We start from the raw sequence: 25,815 nt of genomic DNA, 5'->3' as shown, positions 1-25,815 counted from the left end.
GGTGTGGCTGGCACTACCCAGGTCCGAGCTGCGACTGCCCGTGTTGCCCTGACCCCAGGCCTCAGCGTCCCTTGGGGATGCGTGGGGCCCACAGGCGCTGGGTCTGCCCCACTGCACACCTCGAACCGGGTGCTCGGTCCCGGGGTTCGCCGGTGGCCGGTGCGGGGCTGGCGGCGGGGTGTGGGGTCAGTGCGGGGCCCGGTGCGGGGCCGTCCCGCCCGCGCCAGCCGGGCCCGCAGCGCTGCCGTGCCCTAGTTCCTCCCCCCGCCTGACTCCGCCGGGAGGCGGCGTGCGCTCCGCTTCGCGCCCTCCCCCCGCCGCTGCTCCCCTCCCCACAGCGGCGGGGGCAATGCCTCCTGCATACGTGATGAAGTGAGCGGCCGGGTTGGGCTCCGCCGGCAGCACTGAGCCGAGAGCCCGGGCGCCTCCGCACTGCAGCCCCCTCCCAGCGGCGGCGGGGGGCGGCGCGGGGACGCGGCTGGCTGCGGAGCGCGGTGCTCGCAGCTCCCGGGCAGCAGCGTGCGGCCGCGGGCAGCCGGCGCCATGCTGAACAACCTGGCCGACTGCGAGGACGGCGACGGCGGCGCTAGCCAAGGTGAGGAATCGGGGACCGGGACCGGGAGAGCCCGTGGCTACCGCTCCCGCCGGGCTGGGGGTCGGGGCTCGGCGCCGAGCGGGTGGCAGAGGCGGCGCGGAGCCGGGGGCTGCGGAGGCTGGGGGTGCCGCGGCCGCCGGACCCCACCGCGGAGCAGGCGGGCAGCACCGCCACCGCCCGCGACGGCGGCTCTTGGTCCGCGGCCCCGCGGGGCTGCGGCGGGCGGTGCGGGGCTGCTCGCTCCCGCTGCCGACCCGCGGCTGCGGCTCCCCGCGGCGGGCGCCTCCGCGCAGCCCCGACCCCTCTCCCGCCGCTGCGGCAGCCCCGGGAAACGGCGGAGCGGCTGGAGCAGCGGCCGCGGCAGAGCCGAACCGTACCCGGGGCTTATCGGGGAGCCTCCTCCCGGACGGGGGTTGCGGGCTGCGCCCTGGGCGATCGCGCCGGGCGCCGGCACCCGCCCTCTCCCGAGCGGTCCCCGGCGGCCGCTGCACCGGCCCGCTCCCGCCAGCCCGGGACCCCCGGAGGGGACCCCGCGCCCGGCTGCCGCCACCCGCCCCCCGCGACCACCTCCTCCCCATTCCTCTTTAGCGCCTCCCCCATCCCCGCTGCCGCCCCCCCAGCCCTCCCTGCTGCCGCCCCCCCATCTCCGGCTGCCGCCCCCCCATCCCTCCCTACCGGCTCCCTACCTCCGCTACCGGCTCCCCCATCCCGACAGCCGCCCCCCCATTCCTCCGTGCTGCCGCCCCCCATCCCCGGCAGCCGCCCCCCCCCCGCCGCGCCCCCGTATCCACCGCCCTCTCCAGGGCCGCCGCCGCTGTCCGCGGTGCTGAAGCGGCCGCCCGGGCCCTGCTCCGGGGCCGCCAGAGCCGCTCGGCCCGGGACCGCTCCGCTCAGACCCGCTTGTACCGTGCGCTGCCAGCCGGAGCTGGGCCGTTTCCTGCCCACCCCGGCCGGGCCCGTTGCAGCCCCGGCGCAGTGCAGGCGGGCAGGGCCGCTGCGAACGGCGGGCGACGGGCCGGGACTGCAGCCCCGCGGGTTATGGGGCCGCCAGGCCCTGACAGCAGCCGCCCGACTGCTGGTACTTTAGGCTGAGCTCTCCCCGGGGCACCCGCTAACAGCCGAGCTGCTGCAGAGGGTCCTGGGGTCCCTGCAGGGTCACGTCCCGCCCCAGGCACGCAGGCACCCGGGGCAGCGCAGCAGCCTCTCCTGCAGGTGCTTCTGTCGGGCACAGGGATGGGTCGGCGCCAGGGAAATGCAGCGATGTGCCCGAGGGCACCTGCAGTGCCTCTCTGACCCCCTGCAGCCCGTCACCAGGTTCTCTTGACAGGTCCCCTTGCAAAATCGGTTGAAAGCCCCAGCCAGGAGGGCTGCGAGGGGACAACTGGCTCTGGCAGTCACTGCAGAAGTCCCCAGATGTCTGCATTGAGGCTCTGGGCACAGCCACCAAGAGGCTTTTGGTGTTTGCTCTGCTCCGTGGACCTGAGCCTGTTTATTTGCTTGTTTATTCATGGTGCTACTCAAGGTCAGGGCTGGCAGGAGTCTTCTGGGGGCACCTTGCTGGGCTGGAGGGAGCCGAGCTGGCCTCTGGTTTTGCCCTTCCCTGGGATGTCACCCTCCCCTTGCCCTCTGCAGTACCAGGATCCATCCCACTCGCTGCATTTCCATCGCAGCAGTGCCAGTGGCACAGCAGCAGGCGTTTCTGCCTTGCTGGGGTCTAGCAGGAGGGCTGGACACGGTGCCACTAGGGATGGATCAGGCAGACTGTCCCCTAATTGGGGCCAGGTGAGATGGCACCCTGTGAGGCTGGAGGTGGCGGAGGCCCTTGGGGGCTTGGAAGAGCAGGGGAGCATGTGCAGGGAGGGGCATGGCAGAGCCCCCGCACACATGCCAAGGACAGCTGCTGCAGGGGGGTCGATTGCCTCCCCTGCCAAGAGTCTCACTGAGTGCCTTGCATGGGATTGTCTGAGGGACCATGGACACCCCAGGGGGTGGCAGAGCTGTTGCATACCAGTGAGGATCAGCCGCGTGCATCCTGGCTTCTCCAGCACTGGCCGTCTGGCAACTTGCAGAGCCCAGTGAAGCTACTGAAGCCCCAGTGCCACTTAGGCCATATCTGTCAGAAAGGCCAAGCAGTGTCCCTGCCCAGGACCTGCTCTGGACAGCCTGTGAGAGCTCCATGACAAGGGCTGGAAGGGCTCCAGTCCTGGCAGCCTGGTGAGGGTTGGGCTGGTGGCAGACCCTCTGGGGAGGTGGCGGGGAGCAAGCAGTGCTGCTGTCCACGCTGTCCAGGCTGGCAGCTTACATCGCTCTGTTTGGGGGTGTGGAAAGGTCAGTTGCAGCCCCACTGCAGGCTGCCATGCTGGTGCTCCAGCCTGGAGGCACTGGGCTGCCCAAGGAGCACAGACCTGGGACTGGGAGGCTTTGCTGGAGCTTGTGTTCGTGGCCATTTCCAAGGCAGAGTTCGGGCTGTTGGGGAATCTGGGAAGCTGTTTAAATGCAGCCAGCCAAAGCGCCTGTGCTGGAAATCCTGCGCCTGCAGGGCCGGCAGATCAAAGGGAGGATAATCCCGGGTTTAGGAAGGAAGAGGATAGGTCTGAAGTAGCAGTTGCTCCCATTTGGGTCAGGCAGTGAAAGAATCCAGTGCAAAAGGCCATTCGCTGTGCCCACCAGCTAGAGGGGCAAAGCACAGCCCTGGGACAGGAGAAGCATCCCACCCATCCCCACCCCATCCCACCCCACCACTGCGCTGCATCCAGGAGCTGGCACTGCTGCACGTGCTGCCAGCATGAGCCAGTGCTGCTCCGGCTACCAGTGGTCCCTGCCTCTGCAGGGACTGCTGGTGCTCTGTGGCCTCTCTGCGGGTTACCCTACCGGAGCAGCTGGCAGATACCCTTGCTCAGGGGAGAAGGAAGCCTGGGTGGGAGCAGACGTGCCAGCCACCATAGGAGCCCCTTGGCCATCCCCATCTGCCTTAGGCATCGCCAGGCCAGCAACCCAGAGCACATCCAACAGTGGATGTGCAGCCAAGTCCCTTTGGTGGCTGGGGGTGACAAAACAGCACCATGTCTTCCCTGTCCTGCAGCTCCTGCAAAACAGCAGAAACTGGGAACATCAGCCAGGGCCACGTGCTTGCCTGTGTGCTCGCTGGGCTGCTGGGGTCACCCTGGGGTGCTCCTTGCCGCCACAGGCAGAGCCCCAGGGGGCGGGAGGAGGCTGATTGCCAGCCAGTGCTGTCAAGCATTCTGGCAAATTCAAGGTGCCCTGTGCGCCTCCAGGAGTGTCCCGGGGCGTCCCCAGGCGCCATAAGCAGCCACCACACTGCTGCTACCCCTGGGGTGCGGAGGGGCCAGTGCAGGAGGTCCCTGAGCTGTCAGCACCCCTGTGCCAGGACACCCCTGTGCCTGCAGGCCCTGGGGCTCTGCAGGAGCATAACGGAGGCACAGGGTGGGTGTGGGGCTGGGGCTGCCCTCGCCTGTCTCCTCTTGCCCGGTGCTCCCCCCAGCCGGCACCGCAGCCCCAGAGCCTGATGTCCCTGGCCAGGGCTCACCGTGCGCGGTGGCTGAGAGGAATCCGGCCCTGCTGGTGTGCCATGGAGGGGACAGGCTGGCCGCGGCCAGGCGGGAGCAGGCAGCAGCCCCGGCATCAGCTCTGGTTAATTAGCCTGTAGGGTTTGGCTGCCTGGGCTCCCCCAGCCAGTGCTCGGTGCCCTGCGCCATGTAAAGCGATTAGGGAGGATTTGGGAGAAGGGACATGACGCTTCCCAACCCAATTTAGGGCTGAGTAAAAGCCAGGAGGAGATCACATTGTGGCGGGTGCTGCAGCCCGAGAGCTGCCCTGTTGGGGTGAGCGAGCTCCCGGGGGGGCAGGGACGGTCCCTCGGCTTTGGGGTCCCCAGGCTCCCGGGCGGGCAGCGGGGCCGGCTTTGGGATGCCCCGGGCAGACAGGGCTAGTGGTAAGCCTGCCGTGAGCGGGGCTGAGCGATGCCCACAGCGGGGCTGCGGGTTCCTGCCAGCAATCCCGCCGCTAGCCCTTCCAGCCGCCGCGGCAAATTAAAAGGCCGATTCATGTTGAGTGATCCCTGGGGAGGGGGGCGGCTGTGCGCCCGGATCGAAGCCTGGCACGGCTCGGCTCGGCTCCGCTCACGCCACCTCCCTCGCGTCGGGCTGCCCCGTCCCGTCCTGCGCTCCTGCCTCGCTGCCACCCGTCCTCGGGCTGTGTGGAGGGAGCGGGGCACCTGCAGACTCGGCGCGCGCTGGGGGGACTCAGGGGGAGCTGGCAGTGTCCCGCGGGTCCCCAAGGCTGGGCTGGGACCGGCCGTGGCAGTGGCGGGTGGGGACGGGGCGAAGCCTGCCCGGGGCGGGCTGCGGTGGCCCTGGCTGCCTCTGCCTTCACAGACACACAAATCCTGTGGCAGCTGCCGGGGAGATGCTGCACCAGCCCCTCTGCGGCAAAATGGAGCGGGGAGCGCATCGTCACCTGGGACCCCGCGGCCCTGGCACTTAACTCCTTCCAGCCTGCGGGGCCAGGGGCGAGGCGGGTGGCAGGGGGTCCCCGTGTCCCCACCTCTCTCCAGTTCGGGGCCTCTCCCGGTGCCGATCTTGCCGACGGCACCGCCGGGCGACGGGCTACCGTTTCCCGGGCCGGCCCGAGCAGTGCCCGCGCAACGTCCCTGCGGTGCCGGGGACGGGCGGTGCCGGCGCTGGGTGGAGGGGCGGCAAGGTTTGGGTGCTGTTGTGGTGCCGGCCGGCACGCCGGGTGCTGCTGGTGTCTGCCGTGCGGAGCCGGGCAGTGCCGGCCCGCCGGGTCGGGCGGGCTGGGGCCGGGCCGGGGCCGGGGCGCGGATCCGCGCGGGGCCGTCGTCCGGTCGCCTGCGCCGTTACATAAGAGCGGGAGCCGAGGCGGCCGTGGCTCGGCGTTGCCATGGAAACCAGCACGGTGATGTCGTCGGCCGGGTACCAGGCGGTGAGGCGAGGCCCCTGTGGGCTCCACTCTCCCGGGGGGGTCCCCGGGCATCGCCAGGCTACAAGCACAGCCCCCAAGGTGCCGCCCAGTCCTGCTCGGTCCCAGTGGGTGGGATGGGCTCTGGCCTCCCCTGGTCCTGTGCCCTCGTGCCCGTTGTGCTGGGGATGAGCCCCGCCATCAGCCTGCAGGGCATCCTCATTTTCATAGTGGACATCTCACATGCACACAGTCCCTGGAGCCACATGTGGGCGAGAGCCACAGTGAGCAGGCAGTGGACAACCTGTGCTGCTGCTGTTACCTAACGAGCACTGGGAGCATCGCCTTAGACAAAACCGGAGAAAGGAACACATTGGGTCCGGACTGAGAACCCCCCATGCACCCTTCAGTGGGTGACATGGGGCTGGGCACATGCCAGTGGTGCAACATGTGGCACCGGGCGTGTGCCCAAGGGGGCCCTGGAGTGAGTCTGGCCAGACCTGCAGACCAGGGTGTCTGTGTGCTGCCGCCAAGGCCATTCCTGCACAGGAGCCTGTGGGCTCTGTCCTGCAGTTTACCTGAGCCGTCAGGGACACTACCACCCCACTGCCCTGCACCAGAGGAGGCTGGGGACCAATGGGAAATGCGGGGTTACCTTGTGGGTCGGTATCACCTGTGGTGCTTGGGGCTACGCCCCCTGGTCAGCCAGGAGCACCACATCCGCTGGGGAAATTGCAGATGGTGAATCACCACCACACACAGGCAAACCGGCTCCCAGGATGCCAAATATGAGTCAACTGGCAGGAGGCAGGCGGTCTTCAAAGGACCAGGCTGCTCCAAACGGTGGCTGGGGTCTGTCCCAGGACAGTCACAGTGCGTGGGTGGCCATGTCGCCCTCGCCCACAGGTGGCCCCTGTGCTGTCCCTGTGCCCATGGGCGCTCCTGAGTTCTGTACTCAAGGCTGTCAGAGGGGACAGCTCTTGCCCTGTGCCCAGGGTGCGGAGCAGGTCCATAAGCCTGTCCATGCAGGCAACCTGCTTGGCAGTGCTGCTGCCACAGGCTGTGCAGCTGCCCTGGCTGCAGGGCCGTGGTGCTGGGAATGGGTGCATGGGAAACCCCTCTCCTCCCGCCCAGGGCTGGGCACCAGGCCTGCCTGCTCAGGTTTCCCTGTGCTGTGGGGGCTGTTGCTTTGCCCAGCACCTTGTCCTTTGGCTCCCCGGCCCTCTGCAGCCCCTGCCCCTGTGCCTTCTGGGCCTCCACTCAGGGCTGTGCCAGTCCCGTGGCACTATCTTCACTGCTGCTCCATTTCCAGCCTGATTTATTTCTGCTGCTCTGCAGCTCGGCTGTTTTCCTTGCTATTAAGCCGACTCCAGGTTTCTTCTGCACAACGTTGTTAATGCAGCAAGCAGCCGCGGCCCTGTCCCAGCAGCATTGCAGGCTCTGTGTCACTGCAGGTGGCTTCTCTGCCCCGGCAGAGCAGCAGCACCTGCTTCAGCTGGCAGCACCGCTGGACGCCTCCACACCTTGTGGCACAGCCAGCAAGGCCACAGCCCCTGCTCCTGTGGTGCATGCTGGGGAGCAGGACCAGACATCCAGCTGCTTGCCCATGTTCCCAGGCACCATGCCGGGACCGTCCTGCACTGAGCAGCTGGCCAGATCCTGCCCCCTCACCTGCCCTGTGCTGTGAGTTATTGCTGCCAGTCGTCCTGCCGGGAGGATTCCCCCTGGATCCACACTGCTCAGCTCACTGCGCGGATGCGCTCCGGTGGGTGCACGCGCCAGGGTGGCACGTGGCTCCTGGAGACAGGCGGCCCCTGTCCGTGCCTTGCACAAGAGGTGATGCTGGCAGCTGGGACACAGGGGCTGCCATCACCTGTCCTGGGATCAGGTGTGAGCACAATGCCCAAGGCTGTGGCAGCCCTCCTGTGAGAGCTGGGGTGCAGCTGTGACCCCTTGGCTGCAGCCCCGCAGCGCAGATGCTCTCCTGGCATGGGCCGGGGCTGCCTGGCTGACCTGGTGGCATCTCTGCAGGTGATGGCAACCCTAAGGAGAGCAGCCCCTTCATCAACAGCACGGACCTGGAGAAGGGCAAAGAGTATGATGGCAAGAACATGGCCCTCTTCGAGGTAGGGCACGTGGGCGGCCAGGCAGGGAGGGTCCCTGGGAGGGGGCCAAGCTGGTCAGCTGGCCCACCACACCCTGACCTGCGCCCTGGGCACCATGACACCCTGGACCCACAGACCAGGGTCTCCCCACTGCCACAGCTGTGCCCAGCAGGGCTGGCAGTGGGGTGGCAACTGGCAAAGTCATCATGTCCCAGGGCTGGCTGGGGTCCCGAGGGACTGCCCTCATTGCTTGGGGCTCTGCTCTCCGCAGGAGGAGATGGACACAAGCCCCATGGTCTCGTCCCTGCTGAGTGGGCTGGCCAACTACACCAACCTGCCACAGGGCAGCCGGGAGCACGAGGAGGCTGAGAACAATGACGGGGGCAAGAAGAAGCCAGTGCAGGTACGAGACACGGAAGGGACGTGGCCACAGGCTGCCCTGGGGACAGCCAGGTACCTTGGCCCCTGTCAGGGGGTTGTGTCACCCAGGGTCTCTGGCTGCACTGCAGGAACAGGACCCCTTTTCCTCTGCCAGCTGGGCCTGTGAGCCCTGCTGACCACCTGCTCCCTCGCAGGCCCCGCGGATGGGCACCTTCATGGGCGTCTACCTGCCCTGCCTCCAGAACATCTTTGGGGTCATCCTCTTCCTGCGCCTCACCTGGGTGGTGGGGATCGCCGGCATCATGGAGTCCTTCTGCATGGTCTTCCTCTGCTGCTCCTGTGTGAGTGATGGAGCCAGTGGGGCCTCTGCGACCCCCTGGGTCTGGAGTTGCACCAGCTGGGCTGGCCAGACTGCAGAGAGGTGCAACCCTTGCCAGCCTGCCCTGCCCTGCCTTGCCCCTGCCCTGCCCCTGCCCCTGCTCCTGCCCCTGCCCCACTTACAGCAAGGAGAAGCCTTTGGCTTCCCAAAGGAATCAGCAGCAGAATGGTGCTCATATGGTGACCGAGATCAGAGCTGCTGTGCGGGCAGGGGTGTCCCCTGCCCACACCATGTGTGCCATGTTGTAGTGAGCCATCACACCGCGACAGTGACCCCAGGGCAGAGGCTGTGCGGGCTGAACGCAGGCAGTGTCCTGAGCAGCCCAGGGACCCCCTGCCCCTTCCTTGTGGTTCCTCTGAGGGGCTCAGCCCCCCAGCCATGCTGCCTGTGAGCAACCCTGCCTGACCACCCATCCATCCCTCCATCCCTCCATCCATCCATCCATCCATCCATCCATCCATCCATCCATCCATCCATCCATCCATCCCTCCTTCCCTCCCTCCCTTCCTCCATCCATCCCTTGGGTGTCCCAGCCCAGCAGAATGTCCCAGTTACTGCCCCAGAGAGCCCCATGTCCCAGCACGGCCCTGGGGAGCCCCACGTCCCAGCACATCCCTGGAGAGCCCCATGTCCCAGCACAGCCCCAGCTCTCCCTTCCTGCTCCCCTGTCCCTCTGCCCCAGTGAGGAGGGAGTTCTGCAGCGTACTGACACTGTGTTTCTTCCCGCAGACAATGCTGACTGCCATTTCCATGAGTGCAATCGCCACCAATGGTGTAGTGCCAGGTAGAGCTGCGCCAGTGCCTGTGTGTGTGCTGGGGCAAAAGGAGCTGGTTCCTGCTGGGTTGGGTGCCTGCGGGAGTCCCTGTGCCACCGAAGAGCTGGGCTGAGCTTGGCAAAGGGCTTTGCCCAGAGAGCATCCCCTGAGGCCATCCCGCTCCCTGGGCTGTGCCAGTGCCGTGCACGGGAAGGTGGATGTCACCACCAGCCGCTCCCAGGCCTTCTGCCACCAGCCCGCGCAGGTTCCCCATCGCCTGGGGAGAGCGTGGAGCTGGAGCTGCCACCCGTCCCCAGAGCCGCGAGGTGCAGATGGCAGCGAGAGCCGCCAGCCGCGGCTCCTCCCTCCGCCAGACTGGAGAGGCCGCAGGGGAGCCAGGGAGAGATGCCGGCAGGAAGATGGGGAGCCAGGGCTGCCAGGGGCTGGGCAGTGGGGTGGCCTCTCCTGCCAGCCTGCCCGAGCTGTGCTGGACACGAGGACACTGCTGTGCCCTCTCCATCCCCAGAGAGGCACTGGTGGGCTCTGGCCATGCAGGTGCCCCCAGGCTGCCTCCCCCCGAGTGTGCCCAGCCCCAGAGCTGGGAGCAGGTGAGCTGTGCTGGCCCAGCAGCTCTGATGCACTGGGCATGGTTCTGGCAGCGCCAACGCAGGGTATAATTAAAGCTATTTATCATCCTGCTGTGGCAGGACCATCGATCCTGGCCACCCAGCTCTAAGGGCTCCTCTGGGAGGATGGAGCAAGGCATGGCCTGTGTCCCTGCAGCTCCAGCACCTGTCTGGCATCCCAGGGGACATGTGTCCCCTTGGCCATCACACCTGGCTGCTGGGCTCCTAGGGAATGGCTCTGCCTGTGTGATTGCTCCGGCTGCTCTGGGGCCCTGGAGACTGCACCCTGCTCCCTGCTGGAGCTGGGTCTGGGGCTGCCCCGGCCCCGTCCTGCCCTCTGGGACCTCTGGCAGGGCTGGGGGTGCTGCTGGGCTCTGACTGGGACCCAACTTTGCTCTCTCTGGCAGCGGGTGGCTCCTACTACATGATCTCACGCTCGCTGGGACCCGAGTTTGGTGGGGCCGTGGGGCTCTGTTTCTATCTGGGAACCACCTTTGCTGGCGCCATGTACATCCTGGGCACCATTGAAATCCTGCTGGTACGTGCCTGGTTCTTCGCCTGCATGGTGCTGATGGCTCAAGCCCTGGCAGCACAGCCTTGTGTCTTGCAGCCCAGCAAGGAGCTGAGGCTTCATAGTGGGGCCAAGGGACCCTTCTCTGGGGTCACCTCTCTGGGGCTGTCAGCTGGTTGGTGATGCCCTGACTCTCTCCCAGGCCTACATCTTCCCAGCCATGGCCATCTTCAAGGCAGAGGATGCCAGCGGGGAGGCAGCCGCAATGCTCAACAACATGCGTGTGTATGGCACCTGTGTGCTGACCTGCATGGCCACCGTGGTGTTCGTGGGGGTCAAGTACGTCAACAAGTTTGCCCTGGTCTTCCTGGGCTGTGTCATCCTCTCCATCCTCGCCATTTATGCTGGAGTCATCAAGTCAGCCTTCGACCCACCGAGCTTCCCGTGAGTACAACATCCCGTGGAGCTGCGGCGAGGCCGAGGTGCACGGGCACACGGCTGAGCACCTGCCCTCCCCAGGATCTGCCTCCTGGGCAACAGGACCCTCTCACGCCACGGCTTCGACCTCTGCACCAAGATGGTGGTGGAGGGGAATGAGACAGTGGGCTCCAAGCTCTGGGAGCTCTTCTGCACCTCCCGCTTCCTCAACGCCACCTGTGATGAGTACTTCACCATGAACAACGTGACTGAAATTGAGGGCATCCCCGGCGCTGCCAGCGGCCTCATCCAAGGTGGGCACAGCGTGGGGGCGGAGGAGTGGGCATGCAGGCGCGGGGATGTGGGTGTGGGGACGCGATCATGGGGACGGAGGTGCAGGACAAGCCCCAGGGGTGCTGTGGCTGGAGCAGTGGCTGTGCCTGCTGGGCAGCTCTGCTGGCCAGGCTGCTGGAGGAGCCAGTGCTGGGGGAGCCACCGGGCGGGCGGATGGCAGTGCTGGGTCCAGATGAGAGGGTATGCGGGTGATCCCTGCTGAGGGTGATTCCTGCTGTGGGTGATCCCACCGTAGGTGATCCTGCCATGGGTGCTCTGCCCCTGGGGCACAGTGAGCTGTGCTCACGCCGTACCAGGCAGCAGGATGGGCTCCTGCACCATAGGACCAAGCTGGGTGCTCCGGCCGCCCGCATGTGGTCTGTGCCAGCTGGACTGCAGCAGCTCGACTCTGAAGGATGCCCAAAGGCTGGGGAGGAATAAATCCTCCCTCTGCTTGAGAAAGGCTGGTATCGATCTGAGGTTTTGTGAGGAGTGATTGTCCCTTGGGGACACTTTGCTGCTGCGGCCACAGCCGTGCCAGGAGAGTGGCCAGGGCCGCAGAAAAACTCATGAATTGGCTGGGAGGAGCCACTTTTGACCTGTTTTTCTGGAGCTGCTGGTGCATTTGCCAGGTGCTCATGCTCCGTGGCTGGGCAGTGGAGGATGATGCTCAGTGCCACACTCAAAAGGTGTTTGCAGACCCCTGCTCCATGGGGCCGTGCTGGCAGGACCTGCTCTTGGTGCTCCCACACCAGGATGGGTGTCAGGGCTCAGGACCAAAGAGCTTTTTTGGGCTTCCCTGCCTGCGCAGCCATGAGCAGGATTAGACCTTCCTCAGCGCAACAGCCAGGCCGGGCACTCCTGCGGTGCCAGGCTGGGTGTTGGGTGGTAGCTGTGCTTGCTGTGCGGCATGTGGTGTACGTGCATTGACCTTGCATCAGCTTCAAATCCAGTGGGTCCCATGGAGCTGGGCAGGGTCTGGGGTGCCTGGGCACAGCTGGTGCTTGCCACAGGGCAGCACAGGGCCATGTGTCCCCCTGGTGCTGAGGCTGTGCTGGGACAGCTGTGCGGCTGCTCCAGCCTGTCCCTCCCATGGTGGCTGCACAGACCCAGGTGTGGGAGCTTGGCTGTCGCTTATCACACAGCACGTGGGGCTACAGATGCTGGGCTGTGTCACGGAGATGTGATGGAGCACATTCACTGGGTGTTTGGGAGGCTTTGATTGCAATTGTGTCCCATGCTGAGGTCCTGTGGGGCAGATAAGGAGTCCCAGCCTGCTTCTGCTGGTGACAGTCCTGTAGGGGGGGGACATGGCCCCTCTGTCCAGCCTGGGTAGTCTTTGTTAGGGTAGCAGACAGTGAATGCTCCCGGCAAAGCCAGGACCCTGTTCTGGGGTGGCTGATGGCGAGGGTGACTGGGCTGGCGGTGTCTTGGGACAGGGTGTCACCGTGCAGCCACAGCAGAGGTCAGGCTGGCTGTGCCCAAGGCACTGGCTCTCCCTATGGGGAGAAATGTGCCTTCTGAGAGGACAAGCCAGGCAGAGCTGTGTTGGTGGTGGCTGCCAGGCCCGTCTATCACCTAGGAGTGGGTAGGGGATGTTACACAGCTGGGGAGGTGTGCTTGATGCTGGATGCTGAGGGCTGGTCCTTGTGGGGCCCTTCTGGACTCAATCACCAGCCTCTTTGCAATGCTGTTGTCCTCTCTATGCTGTGCCCTGGTGCTGATTGCTCTCTGCTGCTCCAGTTTCTCACCGTGATCTGTGGCCAAGGCAGCACGTGGAGGGACACTAAGCCTGTGACATCAGCCCTGCACTCGTAATCCCATCAAAAACGTTATCAAGTTACTTTGACACGATCCACTTCCCTTAAACCTGTGTTGATCAGCATTAATTATATTACCCTCTTAATTATTTGCTACTGCAATCCCATGTTAGCTGCTCCAGTATCTTGCAGGGATGATGCCAGCGGCAGGATGTACCTGCTCCGGGCTCCCACCTGTGCTGCCAGGCGCATCCCCAGCCGGGGTGTTTCTGCACATCGGTGGTGGGCTGGGATGCCCTGTCTCTTGCCCACTGGATGCCAGCGGCCCCACCTGCTCAGCGAGGCCGGGGGGTGGCAGTGCAGGATGCCCCCACACTCCGTCCCCTCGGGCTGTGGGGTGGGAGGGGGCAGCTCGGCTGCGGGTCGCTCCCCGGTGCATCCTCACCCCGACCTCCTGCTGCTCGCAGAGAACCTGTGGAGCTCGTACCTGACTAAGGGCGTGATCGTGGAGAAGCGGGGGCTGCCGTCCGTGAGCCCCCCCGACACGCCGGTGGACATGGACCAGCCCTACGTGTTCAGCGACATGACCTCGTACTTCACACTGCTCGTGGGCATCTACTTCCCCTCGGTCACAGGTGGGACCCGCGCACGTGCCGCCGGGCCCGCTCCGCCGAGCCGCACGTGCGCCGGTGGCGGGGGGCGGAGGGGGGGGCGGGGGCGCTGCCTCCCACGCAGCCGCCTGCACTACAGATCTGACGGTGCCGCTCGGCGCTGACGTCCCGCGGCTCCGGTATTTATAGCTCCCCGGGGGCAGCAGAGCCCCCCCCGCCCCATCCCGCCGCGGAGCCCCCGCAGGGCGCAGCTGCCGCGTCCCGCCTGCAGCTCCGCCGGAGCCGGTGGGACCTCCCAGGGCTTGCCCAGGGCACGGCGGTAGCTGGCGGGGTCTGGCGCTACCGTGCCGCCGGCGACCCGGCAGGTCCCCGTTGTGCATGGTGCGTGTCCCTCGGTCCCGCGGGTCGAGCCACGGGACCTGCCGACGCCGGCTGTGTCTCAGCCCGGCCACCCCCCAGCGCAGTGCCGGGGCCGGACTCTTCCCTGCCCCTGCTGCCGTCACCGGCCCTGCTTCGATCAATTAAGAGTTCATGAGGCAGGTCAGTCAGGAGCGTTTTGAGCTGAATCCTTGAGTAGCCTCAGGCTACGGCTCGGGGGCAAGTGCTGGGGGCAGGCGGGGAGTGGGCTGGGGTACCCGAGCCGCGGCAGCGCCGGTCCCAACGTCCGCCGAGCTAATGTCCCTCTGCCCCGCTGTCCATCTGCCCCGGCCGGGCGGGGGCTGCGGCTCTGCCCGCCTGGCATCGTCCGCTCCTCCGCAGGCATCATGGCCGGCTCCAACCGCTCCGGGGACCTGCGGGACGCCCAGAAGTCCATCCCCACGGGCACCATCCTGGCCATCGCCACCACCTCCGCGGTCTGTATCCTTCAGAGCTCGCCGGGGCTGGGGGCGGGCGGGCTCCTTGCTGCACGGGGCGGGCACTCGGGGGTGCGCCGGGCCGGGACAGGGGTCCCCGCGGCCCGCTGCTGGGCCGGGGGACCCTCTGCATCCCCCCAGCTCTCCTTGACCGCCTGGCAGATATCAGTTCCGTTGTGCTCTTCGGGGCGTGCATCGAGGGGGTCGTCCTGCGCGACAAGTGAGTGTCCCTGGGGTCGTGTGGGGCCGGCGTGGGAGGAGCCCCAGGGAACAGGCAGGGCCAGCGGCAGCCCCGGGGCCGGTGGGGGACAGACGGGAGGTGCTGTGATTTCCCGTTTTGGGGGGCTCTCGGGGGCCAGAGCTTGCGACAGGCGCTGGGGGCTCGTGTGTGCCCTGATCCCCCCCGTGTTTTGCGGCACATCCGCACTGCTCCCTCCCGCTCCGGGGCTGCAGGCAGCGCGCGTGTTTGTCAACAGGCAGGGCTGCCTGTGCTGCCTGCGTATCTGGGGCAGCCCAGCTCACTGCACGCGGCAGGTGACACTTCTGGGTTGCCAGCACCAATACAAACGGGATCCGACTGCACGCAGCCTTAATTGGCCTCCTCTCGGCACAGGGGATGGGGAGCTCCTGTCCCCCACCTTCCCCTCGGCCCCCGCCCCCAGTGCCACAGGTCAGGGATGGGGACAGACCCCAGCTACCTGAGACCTCCATCTCTTGCTCATCCCCCGCAGGGAGTGGGGGCCATCAGCAGCTGGGGCCAGGCCTGTCTCTGGTCCTGTCCCCCCAGGCGGTGTCCCTGGGTGGCCGACCTGCCCCGGGGGGCTGGGTTGTGCTGCAGCGATGTTCTGTTGGGGCTCAGCCACGGTTTGGAGCCACGGATGATTCTGGTGCCCCACAGGTTTGGTGAAGCTGTCAACGGGAACCTGGTGGTTGGCACCCTGGCATGGCCGTCTCCATGGGTCATTGTCATTGGCTCCTTCTTTTCCACATGTGGGGCTGGACTGCAGAGCCTCACTGGAGCCCCCCGCCTCCTGCAAGCCATCTCCAGGGACGGGATCGTGCCCTTCCTCAGGGTAGGTGTCCCCGGAGCTCAGCACTGCTGGCCCCAAGCACCTATGGTGGCTGCAGCTTCCACCAGCACAGGAGACCAGCGGGCACCCGTGCTGCCTCCTCCCGGCACCACTGCCAGCCAGAGCTGCCCAGCTGCCCATCCCGCCGGCACTGGCCTGGTGCTGGGCAGCTGTGGTGTGTTTGGCTGTGGTGTCGGTGGGAGGAGAGTGCTGGGAAAGGTCAGGATTGCCTCCCCCTGCTGCTGTGCTGCTTCGTATTTTATCTGCTCTCTGAAGATGTGTTCTCACAACCTCATCTCTCCAAATCCAACCCGACAGCTCCCCCCAGGGAAGAGAGGGCTAATTTTATCTTCCTTCCTTTGCCCTGCCAGCCCCAGCTCTCACTCGCTCATGCTGCCTGTGCCCTCTAATGCATCCAGACATGCACCCCCTGCCCTTGCACCTGTCCCCTCTCCATGTCCCCCCAGCCGCAGAAGGACCTGTTCTCCATGGGCAGCGTGTCTGTCCTGAGCATGGGGTGCCTGACTCCACACTGGCTGTGGCCAGGCTGAGCTGGGGCTTGTCCCTGGGTGGGGTCCCAGGGAGGCAGAGGTGGTTCTGGATGCAGGAGGGGCTGTGGGATCTGCCAGGAGTGGGGCTGTGTTGCAGAGGGGGCGAGTCCCGCCAGCCTGGGGAGACCTGACTCAGGACATGTGCTAGCTCGCAGTGCCACTTGCACAGCCCCTGTGTCCCGGTCCCTGCTCCCAGGGCTGGCACTGAGCTGTGACGTGGACCCTTGTGCAGGGTTGCGTGGCACTGGCAGTGCAGAGCCCTGATGTTCCCCTTTCCCCATCCTGCTCCCAGGTCTTCGGCCATGGCAAAGCCAATGGGGAGCCGACATGGGCCCTGCTGCTCACAGCCTGCATCTGCGAGATTGGGATCCTGATCGCCTCCCTGGACGAGGTGGCTCCCATCCTCTCCATGTAGGCAGCATGCTCTGTCCACCCGCACCTTCGTGAGCAGCTGACAGGCGCGCGCCCCCTCACCCTCACCAGGCGGGTGGCACACGCGGGTCTCTGGGGGACACAATGGCCCTTACTCCTGCCACCCCAGCCCCACCCAGGAAGGGGGGAGCCCTGCAGGGACCCCAGGGACCCTCCTTGGCTGCTCTTGGGACCTGGCTGCTCTACAGCCCTGGCTCCCCTGTCTGGCAGTGTGGCACGCTCTGATGGTGACTCCCCCTGGGCCAGGAGGTTCAGTGGGGCCTGACTGTGTCTCCAGGCTGGCCCAGCACACCCGGCTCAGCCACATGCTCTCTCCTGCAGGTTTTTCCTCATGTGCTACATGTTTGTCAACCTGGCGTGCGCGGTGCAGACGCTGCTGCGGACACCCAACTGGCGACCCAGATTCCGCTACTACCACTGGTGAGTGGGGACAAGATGGAACAGGAATGGATAAGACAGGATGTTTTGCCCTGGAGACCCCAGCACAGCTGCGAGGGCCAGGGTTGCTGTGACAGCACGGTACTCTCTGCAGGACCCTGTCCTTCCTGGGCATGAGCCTCTGCCTGGCGCTGATGTTCATCTGCTCCTGGTACTATGCACTGGTCGCCATGCTGATCGCTGGCCTCATCTACAAATACATCGAGTACCGCGGGTAAGGGCGGCCATGGGGCCGCAGATCCTGCGCAGCACTGGCAGTCGCTGCTCAGCCCCTGGGGTGCTCTGGGTGCTGGCACGGTGCTCTGTGCCCAGAGCCGTGGGCAGCCCTGACGTGCTGCTGGTTCCCGCAGGGCGGAGAAGGAGTGGGGTGACGGGATCCGGGGACTGTCCCTGAGTGCTGCCCGCTACGCCCTGCTGCGGCTGGAGGAGGGCCCCCCCCACACCAAGAACTGGAGGTGAGGCGCGGCTGGGCTGGGGGGCCAGGGGCCCACGGCACAGGTGTTGACCGCAGGACCATCCTTGCAGGCCGCAGCTGCTGGTCCTGGTCCGTGGGGATCAGGAGCAGAATGTGGTGCACCCGCAGCTCCTGTCCTTCACGTCGCAGCTCAAGGCTGGCAAGGGCCTCACCATCGTGGCCTCCGTGCTTGAAGGGACCTTCCTGGACAACCACCCGCAGGCACAGAGGGCAGAGGAGGTGAGAGCTGCCCGTGCCGCACTGCTGCTGCCCTGGGCAGGGCTCTGCCAGCAGCAGGAGCCCACAGGCTTCCCTAGGAGTGTTTCTGCCTTGTGGCCAGAGCTGGTGGCCCCGGCTGGCCAGGAGAGCATCCAGGGTGACACAGGGCAGAGCCTGGAGACTCCACACTTCACCAGTGCTCAGGGCGCCCAGGGGACTTCGGGACCCCTGCCCTCATCCCCAGGCACCAGAGACACCAGCACCAGCTGGGCACTGGTTCCATTCTTGGGCAGCTGCTGCAGGTCACAGCACAGCTTGACATGGCACCATGCCTGCCAGGGGCTGCTGTGCTGAGCAGCCTCTAAGCTACCCCATGGGCACGACAGCCCCAACGCTTCCCATGGATCTGGTGCCAGGCAGGGTAGGAGATGGGGGCCTTTCCTCGCCGAAGCAGGAGACACCCCTGCCCTGCACCGCTGCACCAGCTGGGTGGCACTTTAATGAGATTAAGCCTCTGGAAGCAAACAGCTTCTCTCCCATGCAGACATGTTATAATTTCTCTGAGTAAATAACTCTAATTGCCGCTCCATTGCCTGTCAGAGCGCTGGCACGGGGACGCCCTCTGCTCTGCACGGCGCAGAGCCACGTGCCTGTGCTGCTCACCACCAGTGTCACCGCTGCCTGCCCAGAGCTGCCAGCCTCCCTGGGGGCAGGGGGACCCGGGCACCCCATGGGGACCTGCACCCCGTGCCCCCCGCCTGGTACCCCACACCTCCCCTGGCCAGGGTGCTGCTCCCGGGGCTTGGTGGCCACTGTGCCTGCCATCCCTGGGCCCTGTGGCCTCTGACCCCCCTCTCCCACCTCCAGTCCATCCGCCGCCTGATGGAAGCAGAGAAGGTGAAGGGCTTTTGCCAGGTGGTGATCTCCTCCAACCTGCGGGATGGCATGTCCCACCTGATCCAGTCCAGCGGGCTGGGTGGGCTGCAGCACAACACAGTGCTGGTGGGCTGGCCCCGCAGCTGGCGCCAGAAGGAGGACCACCAGACCTGGAGGAACTTCATCGGTAGGCACTGCACAGGGACGGGGCTGCTGGGCTGGGGAGGGCTGAGCCCCCTCGGCTGACGTGGACCTTCGCCTCCCAGAGCTGGTGCGAGAGACCACGGCCGGGCATCTGGCCTTGTTGGTGGCCAAGAATGTCGCCATGTTCCCAAGCAACCAGGAGCGGTTCTCAGAGGGCCACATTGACGTGTGGTGGATCGTCCACGATGGGGGGATGCTCATGCTGCTGCCCTTCCTCCTGCGGCACCACAAGGTAGCTTTGGCTCTATGCTGTGGGGTGGGGGTCTGGGGCTGTCCCCACCTGTTCGTGCTCATGCCTCTTTTCCTCCCTCCCGCCCAGGTCTGGCGCAAGTGCAAGATGCGCATCTTCACGGTGGCACAAATGGACGATAACAGCATCCAGATGAAGAAGGACCTGACCACGTTCCTGTACCACCTGCGCATCACTGCCGAGGTGGAGGTGGTGGAGATGGTGAGTGTTGGGATGGGGGCACATGCTCCGGGCTGGGATGCTGCCTGTGGGAGGGCCAGACAGACTGTGCCACAGGGGGGCATAGCACCCGGGAGGGATGCACAGGTTCACAGGGACTCACATGGCCAGGCTGGGAGCAGTGGGTGCAGCTCACCCTGCTTCATGGTTTCTCCTGTCTCCCTACTGCAGCACGAGAGTGACATCTCCGCCTACACCTACGAGAAGACGCTAGTGATGGAGCAGCGCTCCCAGATCCTCAAGCAAATGCACCTCACCAAGAACGAGCGGGAGCGGGAGGTGAGGCCGCAGGACAGCCTGGCTGGGTCTGGCCCCCCTGGTGACAGAGCTGCCCCCAGGCTGCGCACTCATCCTGCTGGGGTGCTGGGGCTTGCAGGCTGGTGTGTGCCCAGCCAGGGCCTCTCCTGCCCCATCCCACGGCTGACCCCATCCTGCTCAGATCCAGAGCATCACGGATGAGTCCCGTGGCTCCATCCGGCGCAAGAACCCGGCCAACACGCGCCTGCGCCTGAATGTCCCTGAGGAGCAGGTGGGCGATGGCGAGGAGAAGCCGGAGGAGGAGGTAAGGGGCTGCACCGGGATGGGGCCCAGGCAGGCGACTGTCCCTGGCCCCTGCCCACCATCCCCCTCTCCACTCTGCAGGTCCAGCTCATCCATGACAAGAATGCCACCGCCTTCTCCAGCAGCTCCCAGTCACCTGGGGATGAGGTGGAGACGGCCCCTGAGAAGGTGCATCTCACCTGGACCAAGGAGAAGTCTGTTGCGGAGAAGAACAAGAGCAAGAGCCCCGTCAGCCCTGAGGGCATCAAGGACTTCTTCAACATGAAGCCGTATGGCCCTGCATGCTGCCATCCTGTCCCACCCATGCTCTGGGCCTCAGCCAGCCCGGTCCTCCCCAGCAGCACTGTGCAGTCCTTGTTCTGAGGGGGCGGGGATCCCTGAGCTCAGCCTGTGTGGGGCTGGGCGGGGGGTGGGTGGGCCCCCTGTGCCTGTGGGGGATGAGGTACCCGTGCAGTGTGCGCTACAGGATGTGGGGTGTGCACCGGGCACTCACCTCCTTTCTCTCTTTCTCTCTCTCTCCCTCGGCCTCGTGGTGATCCTGGCAGGGAGTGGGAGAATTTGTAAGTCTGGGTTTGGCTGGGTGCCGGGTCCCGGGCGGGGGAGCTGGGCCGCCGCCATCGGGGTTGCCCCGTGCACGAGGGCGGCTCAGCGTGCCGCAACAGCTGCTGCCGGCACCGTGCGAGACGGTTCACCCGGGCAGCATGCGGGGCCAGGGCTGCCCGCCCCTGCGCAGGCTCTGCCCTGTGCGTGCCCCACCGTGTGCGCCGCGTCTGCCCTGCACTGCTGCCGGCAGCATCCCACAAGCCTGGGCTGGGGCACCCACGGTGACGCTTGCACTGTCTTCTCCTGTATGCTTCCACCCAGCTCAGCCCAGCGCAGTGTGGTGCGCTGCTGCCCCAGGCACCATGCACGGCCATGCAGCTCATGGCCACCAGCACAGGCTCAGAGCTGCCGGCAGCTGTGCTGGGCAAAGCTCTCACTGCTCTCTGAGCTCATGCTGCAGCCCAGCCCTGGACCTGCTGGGGCAGGAGGCCAGTCCCCACTATGGCCCCTTGGCGCTGGTGTGGGGCTGGATGCCAACTGTGCCCATCCCTGTGCCCATGCGCACTCTCTCCCCCAGGAACCAGTCCAACGTGCGGAGGATGCACACAGCTGTGAAGCTCAACGAGGTGATCGTGAAGAAGTCACAGGATGCCAAGCTGGTCCTGCTGAACATGCCAGGGCCCCCCCGTAACCGGAAAGGGGATGAGAACTGTATCCTTCTCATGGGCTGGGTGTCTGACGCCTTTCCATAGGTTGGGCTGAGGGCCGGGGGATGCGAGTGTCTCAGGGCTGCTGGATCTTGAAGGTGAGTGACGGTCCATTGCCAGGTTCAGTGACCAACCCTGGCCCCCCCCACCCCCCATGCCTCCCACTGTCTCTGACAGCCATTGTTGGCACCAGCCTGCCTGTCCGGCAGAGGTGACACGTGCGGGACATGTGACATTACACCCGCACATGTGAACGATGGCACGTTGTGAGGCTGTGGCCAGATCCATGGGGCTCGACTATCTGCTGGGCTCAGCCACAGTCCCTGTCGCACGGGTGGGCAGCTCCGGCCTGACCCCACCAGCTCCCCGTGCTGGGGTGTTGTGCAATGGGCTCAGCTCCCTGGGCGTGGGGCTGGGCAGGGATAGCACGGGGCAGTCACTGTGTTCCATTGTGGTATTGGTCTTCCTTGACAGTGGTGCAGACATGGAGTTCCTTGAGGTGCTGACAGAGCACCTGGACCGAGTACTCCTTGTGCGTGGTGGGGGCCGAGAGGTCATCACCATCTACTCCTGAAACACGGCGCGCAAGAGAGGTTTGTCTGCACGCTGAGAGCCCCGCCACCCCTTTGCACCGAGCTCCTGGAGGGGAGGAGGGGAGGCCTGATGGCAGCCGATGTGCAGAAACTTCACCTGGCTTTGGCCGTGCCCTGATCTCTCCATTCGAACTGCAGCACCAGATCTTCCGGGAGCATCCAGCACCAGAGCAGCTGTTCCTCATTGCAACATCACAGCACTGCTGTCCTTGTTTATATATAAATATATACACTGTTCCATGGACTGAGCACCAGAGCCCAGCGCTGCTGCCACCACCCGTCCCCAGCAGGGCCAGTCCCGCACTGCTGCTCGCAGCTCGTCCGGGCAGGAGGGCGGCTGCACCAAGATGGGCATCTGGCCGTGCTGCTGCCCCTGCGCAGAGTTTGGCTGCCTGCGCCCGTGTCCCGTACCCGCTGCTCACGCCCTGGTCCCGGGAGAAGAGAGAGGCGACCAGCTTTCCTCACCAGACCTTCCTCTCCTGCCTCTGGCAGCGCCTGGGCCCGGACAGCGCCCCCCCGCCGGTGCTGCCCCTCGCTGGAGGCTCTGGGCCGAGCTGCTGGAGATGCAGCTGATGGTTTGGAGGGGGCAGAGGGTGGGGGGCAGCCTCGGGGGCTTGGGGCCTGCAAGCAGCAACTTTGCGACAACAGGAGCCCCAGCCTGGGGTGGGGGGTGTTCTTTGTCTCCTCCCTCGGACTCCAGGCTCTCTCTGCCCTGGTGCTCTCCTGGTGCTTGTGCTGCAGTCGTGGTGTGGAGTTGCGGTGTCTGGACACAAGTGGTGGCCCTGCCATGCGCAGCGTGAGCCGGAGCTGCTCTCCAGCCCCTGGAGCTGTGTGGGGGCCACTGACCCCCAGGGCACCAGCGCTTGGCTAGGATGTGGGGGAGTCTGTACCCCAACTTGCTCCCTCACCTCGCTGCTGGTCCCCAGGGCTTCACTCCAAACCCAGCCCCAGCTCCAGGCAATTGTAGACACTGCAGTGGAGCTGTAGGAAAGTCTGGATCTGTGTGTAGTTTTTAACATATGAAAGTCTGTTTGCTTGGTCTTGACAGCCCTGCTGTGCCAGCTCAGGGGTCCAACTGGACCCTGCACGAGGGGCTGTAGGGTTCCCACCTCCCCCAGCTGGCCCAGGCACTGGCCCTGTGGCCCCTGCAGCCCAAAGCCCGTCCTGTCCCGCCAGCACATGCTGCAGCCCCCACATGCAAGCAGCAGGGCAGCCAGGTTAGTTTAAAGGCGTCTTACTTTTGGCAGCAGCTGCAGGGTCACCCGTCATCCCCCCCAGCATCTCTTATGCCAGAGAAACTGAGGAGCTTTTAACAAATGTGAACGGTTCCAGGAACCACGCAGGAAGCGGTGCCGAGGGCAGCCAGGGTGCCTGCGGGCACCCGCCCTGGTCCCATGTACATAGTGTACATAATACAGTAAGTGTATTTTTAAAGTGATCATATTTATGTTAATAGAACCAGATGAAGTCTATATATAGAGATCTATATCTATTCTGAGAGATGCAGGGCTCTGCTAGCACCAGGCCGTGGGGACGGAGAGCCGAGACAGGCTCCTCCTGCACCAAACGGGCGCCCATCTGTCACAGCGCAGGCTCTGGAGCGGTGCTGGCGGCTGCAGCCGGCACTGGCACCCCTGGGAAAGGGCCAGGTCGCAGGTTCATTTTCTTCTCAATTTTGATTCTTAAGAGTTTTCAGGGAAAAGAAGTCACAGACTTTTCTGAACTTGTTTCACAGCAGATTTGAGCTTCCACTTGAAGTGTAGCCTGCTAAGAGTTGCCCTCTCCCGGTAGCACTGGTTGCTCTGCACCAGCCTGGCTGCGAGCGGCTTTGTGCCCGCCAGAGCTGAGCCCCGCGCTGGAGCATTCGCCTCCTCAACCCAGACTGCTCCCCAGCCCCGCAGCGCAGCAGGACCCGCAGACCCCGGCTGGCACAGACGGAGCAGGTGCTGCAGCATCCCGGGGGGGCCGGGCACCAGCAGCCCTGGCTGGTACCAGTGCCCCGCGCCCTATGCAGCCCTCCCCTGCTCATCCAGGTTGAAGCTATTTGGGACTGCTTGGATAAAAAGGAGTGGGGTTTTGACGATTTTCTTATTTTTTCCTCCCTTCCTTCCTCTCTTCCTTTTTTTCCTTTTCTTTCCTCCGTTCTTCTTGCTCTATGATCCTTCTCAGACGCACTCCCAGAACAAAACCAAGCCCCCATCTGTGTCTGCTCATACCGTGCTCCTCCGTTTCCATCACCTCCGAAGTGCCTCCCTTCTCTCCAGCAGCAGCCACAGCCAGACTTTGTGCTGCGGTAGCTCGGCTGTCTGCACGGCTATTTCCCTGTGTCACAGCCTCTGGCGTGAGCTGGTCCCGAGGGCGGGGGAGCTCGTGGTGGCTGGGAGGTGACCGTCGGGCCGGGCTGACACCCGGTCTCAGCGCAGGAGCTCCAGGCTGATGGACGGTGCGGTCGCGCAGGGCAGCGCTCGCTGGTCCTGCCGCTGCCTCAGCCATGGGAGCTGGTGCAGGAGCTGGCAGCTGCGAGGGACAAGGTCCTTTAGCTTTGGGAAGGGCAACCCCACAAGAGCCAGGATCTGCCAGTGTCCAGCTGCTCTGCGCCTCAGAGCTGGTCCCACACCAGCACACAGCGGCTCACGTGCTGTTTGCAGCGTCCCAAAATTACTCGAGGCACTTCTGCAGCAATGGGGGAGGCGCGCACAGCAACCTGCCCACTCATCACAGACGCAAGCACCGCTCTTGTTGGGCCTGGAGCGCTTGCCAGCTGCTCTGCCTCTCCAAAAGCTGCCACCCACTCCCTGCCTTCACCCTCTCATGACAGTGTGGCTGTTGCCCGGCACACGGAGCAGCTCAGGGCCAAGTGCAGAGCAGGTTCCACGCAGCAGCAGCAACCGAGCCCGCAGGCAGCACCTGCCCTCGGCAGTGCAGCAGCAATGCGCTCATCCTTGGGCAGTGGGAGCGACACTGGCCATGGAGCGGTGGTGACAGCAGCCCAGGGCGTGCTTCTCTGCTGCCAGGTTTGCTTCGACACCTCCCCAGCGTCACCAACGGATCCCATTTCCCCCCAGCACATCAACCCCCCCATAAAGCTGTGGTCCCAGATCCCCAGGGAGTGGGAAGGCGACCCCCTTTCCATTGCTGCCCTGACAAAGGCGTTTTCCTCCCTCATCCCGCAGCAAGAACAGGGGCACAGCTCACACAGTGCCAGGGCTGCCCCAACACCCCACCAGGCAAAATTGGCTGTGGCAAGAAAGGTCCTAGTGTCCGTGGCAAGGTCTTGCTCCCCGGCGGCCAGAGAGGGCCAGTTTTAGCAGACAGCACTGCATGTTAGTTTACAAACCCAGCCCTGCACGTTCGGCCTCTGTGAGTGTTCGGTTCCCCATGGAGCACCTTCTGCCGTTCCACCTTGGTGAAGACAGTGTCCTCCTCCGGTAGACATGCAAGTTCCTCCTTGGCACATGCGCAGACACGTTTCAGTTTTTGTTCCAGACAGGAAGGTCTTGACCCCCAGGTTTGTTTCTTGGGCAGGTGGCTGGCGGGAGCAGCGTCCGGCCTGGGCCGGGGCTGGACGAGGCGCAGGCCGTGGATCTGCACACGGGTCAGGGTTGCACTAGGAGAGTCAAGACCCTCCTCTGTGTAGCAGGACTAAAAACCAGCAGAAAGACCAAAAGGTCTGAGATTTGCTGGTTACAACACTTTCTGTGCTACATGTGCAATATATTTGTTATGAATGTTACCACAAAGTCAGTTCATTCAATAATCTTTTAATCACTGTAGCTAGACGTTCTGCGTTCATTCAAGTGACTTTTATTCGAGTGCAATATTTCAATAGACATGTAGTGACCTAGTATGCTTTGTGTTTTAGAGAATCTGTGTGCAGAGCAATGCAATTAAGTTTAAAACCTTGTAAATAAAACAGGTTGCAAACAAAAACAAAAAAACAAAAAAACAAAAAAAAAGTTAGGCTTGCATTTAATTTCTGTGTTTCAGTATCGTGCATTAGGCCGCCTCAGTACAGCCCCGTGTTCTCTGTGCAGGTATTAATGGAGGAGTGGCTCCTCGGCTGTTGAATGCTCCCTGTTAATGCTTTACTGCTTTAACTGTACTCATTTTTCTAGACTCCTGTCTGCACAAAATGCAATAAATGATTTTATTACACCCTTCACTACTTGCATGGGGAGTTTTCACTTGCTTCCAGGGTCTCCACAGCTATTTTTCACTTGGCTGCTACCAATTCCATAAGCAGGAGCAAGTCTCGACAGGGAGCAGCTGATTGCAGAGGAAGCAGAACATCAGGAGAGGAACAGCCTCTCCCTGCCCCATAGTTCTGTGATTAAGCTCAATGCAAAGATGCTTTACCTGTCTGTGGGCTTGTGGAGGCAGAGAACGGGACCTAGCCCAACGTGGCTGGAGGGAAGCCGGCAGACAGACACACT

At 64.5% G+C, this 25,815-nt stretch overlaps 1 protein-coding gene across 3 annotated transcripts in view; it reads left to right on the top strand.

The window, feature by feature from the left end:
* Window positions 1–25,544, top strand: part of SLC12A5 (solute carrier family 12 member 5) — a 32,000-nt gene extending 6,456 nt beyond the window's left edge. The window contains exons 2-27 of one of the 3 annotated variants that reach the window (XM_065031994.1): window positions 7,565–7,659; window positions 7,910–8,041; window positions 8,214–8,360; window positions 9,128–9,182; window positions 10,187–10,317; window positions 10,493–10,734; window positions 10,810–11,021; window positions 13,268–13,435; window positions 14,171–14,269; window positions 14,428–14,485; window positions 15,164–15,338; window positions 16,179–16,297; window positions 16,640–16,738; window positions 16,851–16,970; window positions 17,107–17,211; window positions 17,282–17,450; window positions 18,297–18,492; window positions 18,572–18,741; window positions 18,829–18,960; window positions 19,150–19,257; window positions 19,418–19,540; window positions 19,621–19,808; window positions 20,085–20,099; window positions 20,660–20,793; window positions 21,272–21,382; window positions 21,521–25,544. In XM_065031994.1, coding sequence (XP_064888066.1) covers window positions 7,565–7,659; window positions 7,910–8,041; window positions 8,214–8,360; window positions 9,128–9,182; window positions 10,187–10,317; window positions 10,493–10,734; window positions 10,810–11,021; window positions 13,268–13,435; window positions 14,171–14,269; window positions 14,428–14,485; window positions 15,164–15,338; window positions 16,179–16,297; window positions 16,640–16,738; window positions 16,851–16,970; window positions 17,107–17,211; window positions 17,282–17,450; window positions 18,297–18,492; window positions 18,572–18,741; window positions 18,829–18,960; window positions 19,150–19,257; window positions 19,418–19,540; window positions 19,621–19,808; window positions 20,085–20,099; window positions 20,660–20,793; window positions 21,272–21,363 — 3,284 coding nt within the window. In that variant the 3' untranslated portion in view covers window positions 21,364–21,382; window positions 21,521–25,544. Of the gene's footprint in view, window positions 1–323; window positions 596–7,564; window positions 7,660–7,909; window positions 8,042–8,213; window positions 8,361–9,127; window positions 9,183–10,186; window positions 10,318–10,492; window positions 10,735–10,809; window positions 11,022–13,267; window positions 13,436–14,170; window positions 14,270–14,427; window positions 14,486–15,163; window positions 15,339–16,178; window positions 16,298–16,639; window positions 16,739–16,850; window positions 16,971–17,106; window positions 17,212–17,281; window positions 17,451–18,296; window positions 18,493–18,571; window positions 18,742–18,828; window positions 18,961–19,149; window positions 19,258–19,417; window positions 19,541–19,620; window positions 19,809–20,084; window positions 20,100–20,659; window positions 20,794–21,271 lie in introns of those variants that run through there. The other 2 variants (XM_065031995.1, XM_065031996.1) reach the window with 2 other exon arrangements.
* Window positions 25,545–25,815: the final 271 nt, after the last annotated feature.

Source organism: Columba livia, chromosome 16 (genome assembly GCF_036013475.1).
Source record: "Columba livia isolate bColLiv1 breed racing homer chromosome 16, bColLiv1.pat.W.v2, whole genome shotgun sequence".
Classification (NCBI taxonomy): Eukaryota; Metazoa; Chordata; class Aves; order Columbiformes; family Columbidae; genus Columba; species Columba livia.
This window is presented reverse-complemented; position numbering and strand designations above follow the sequence as displayed.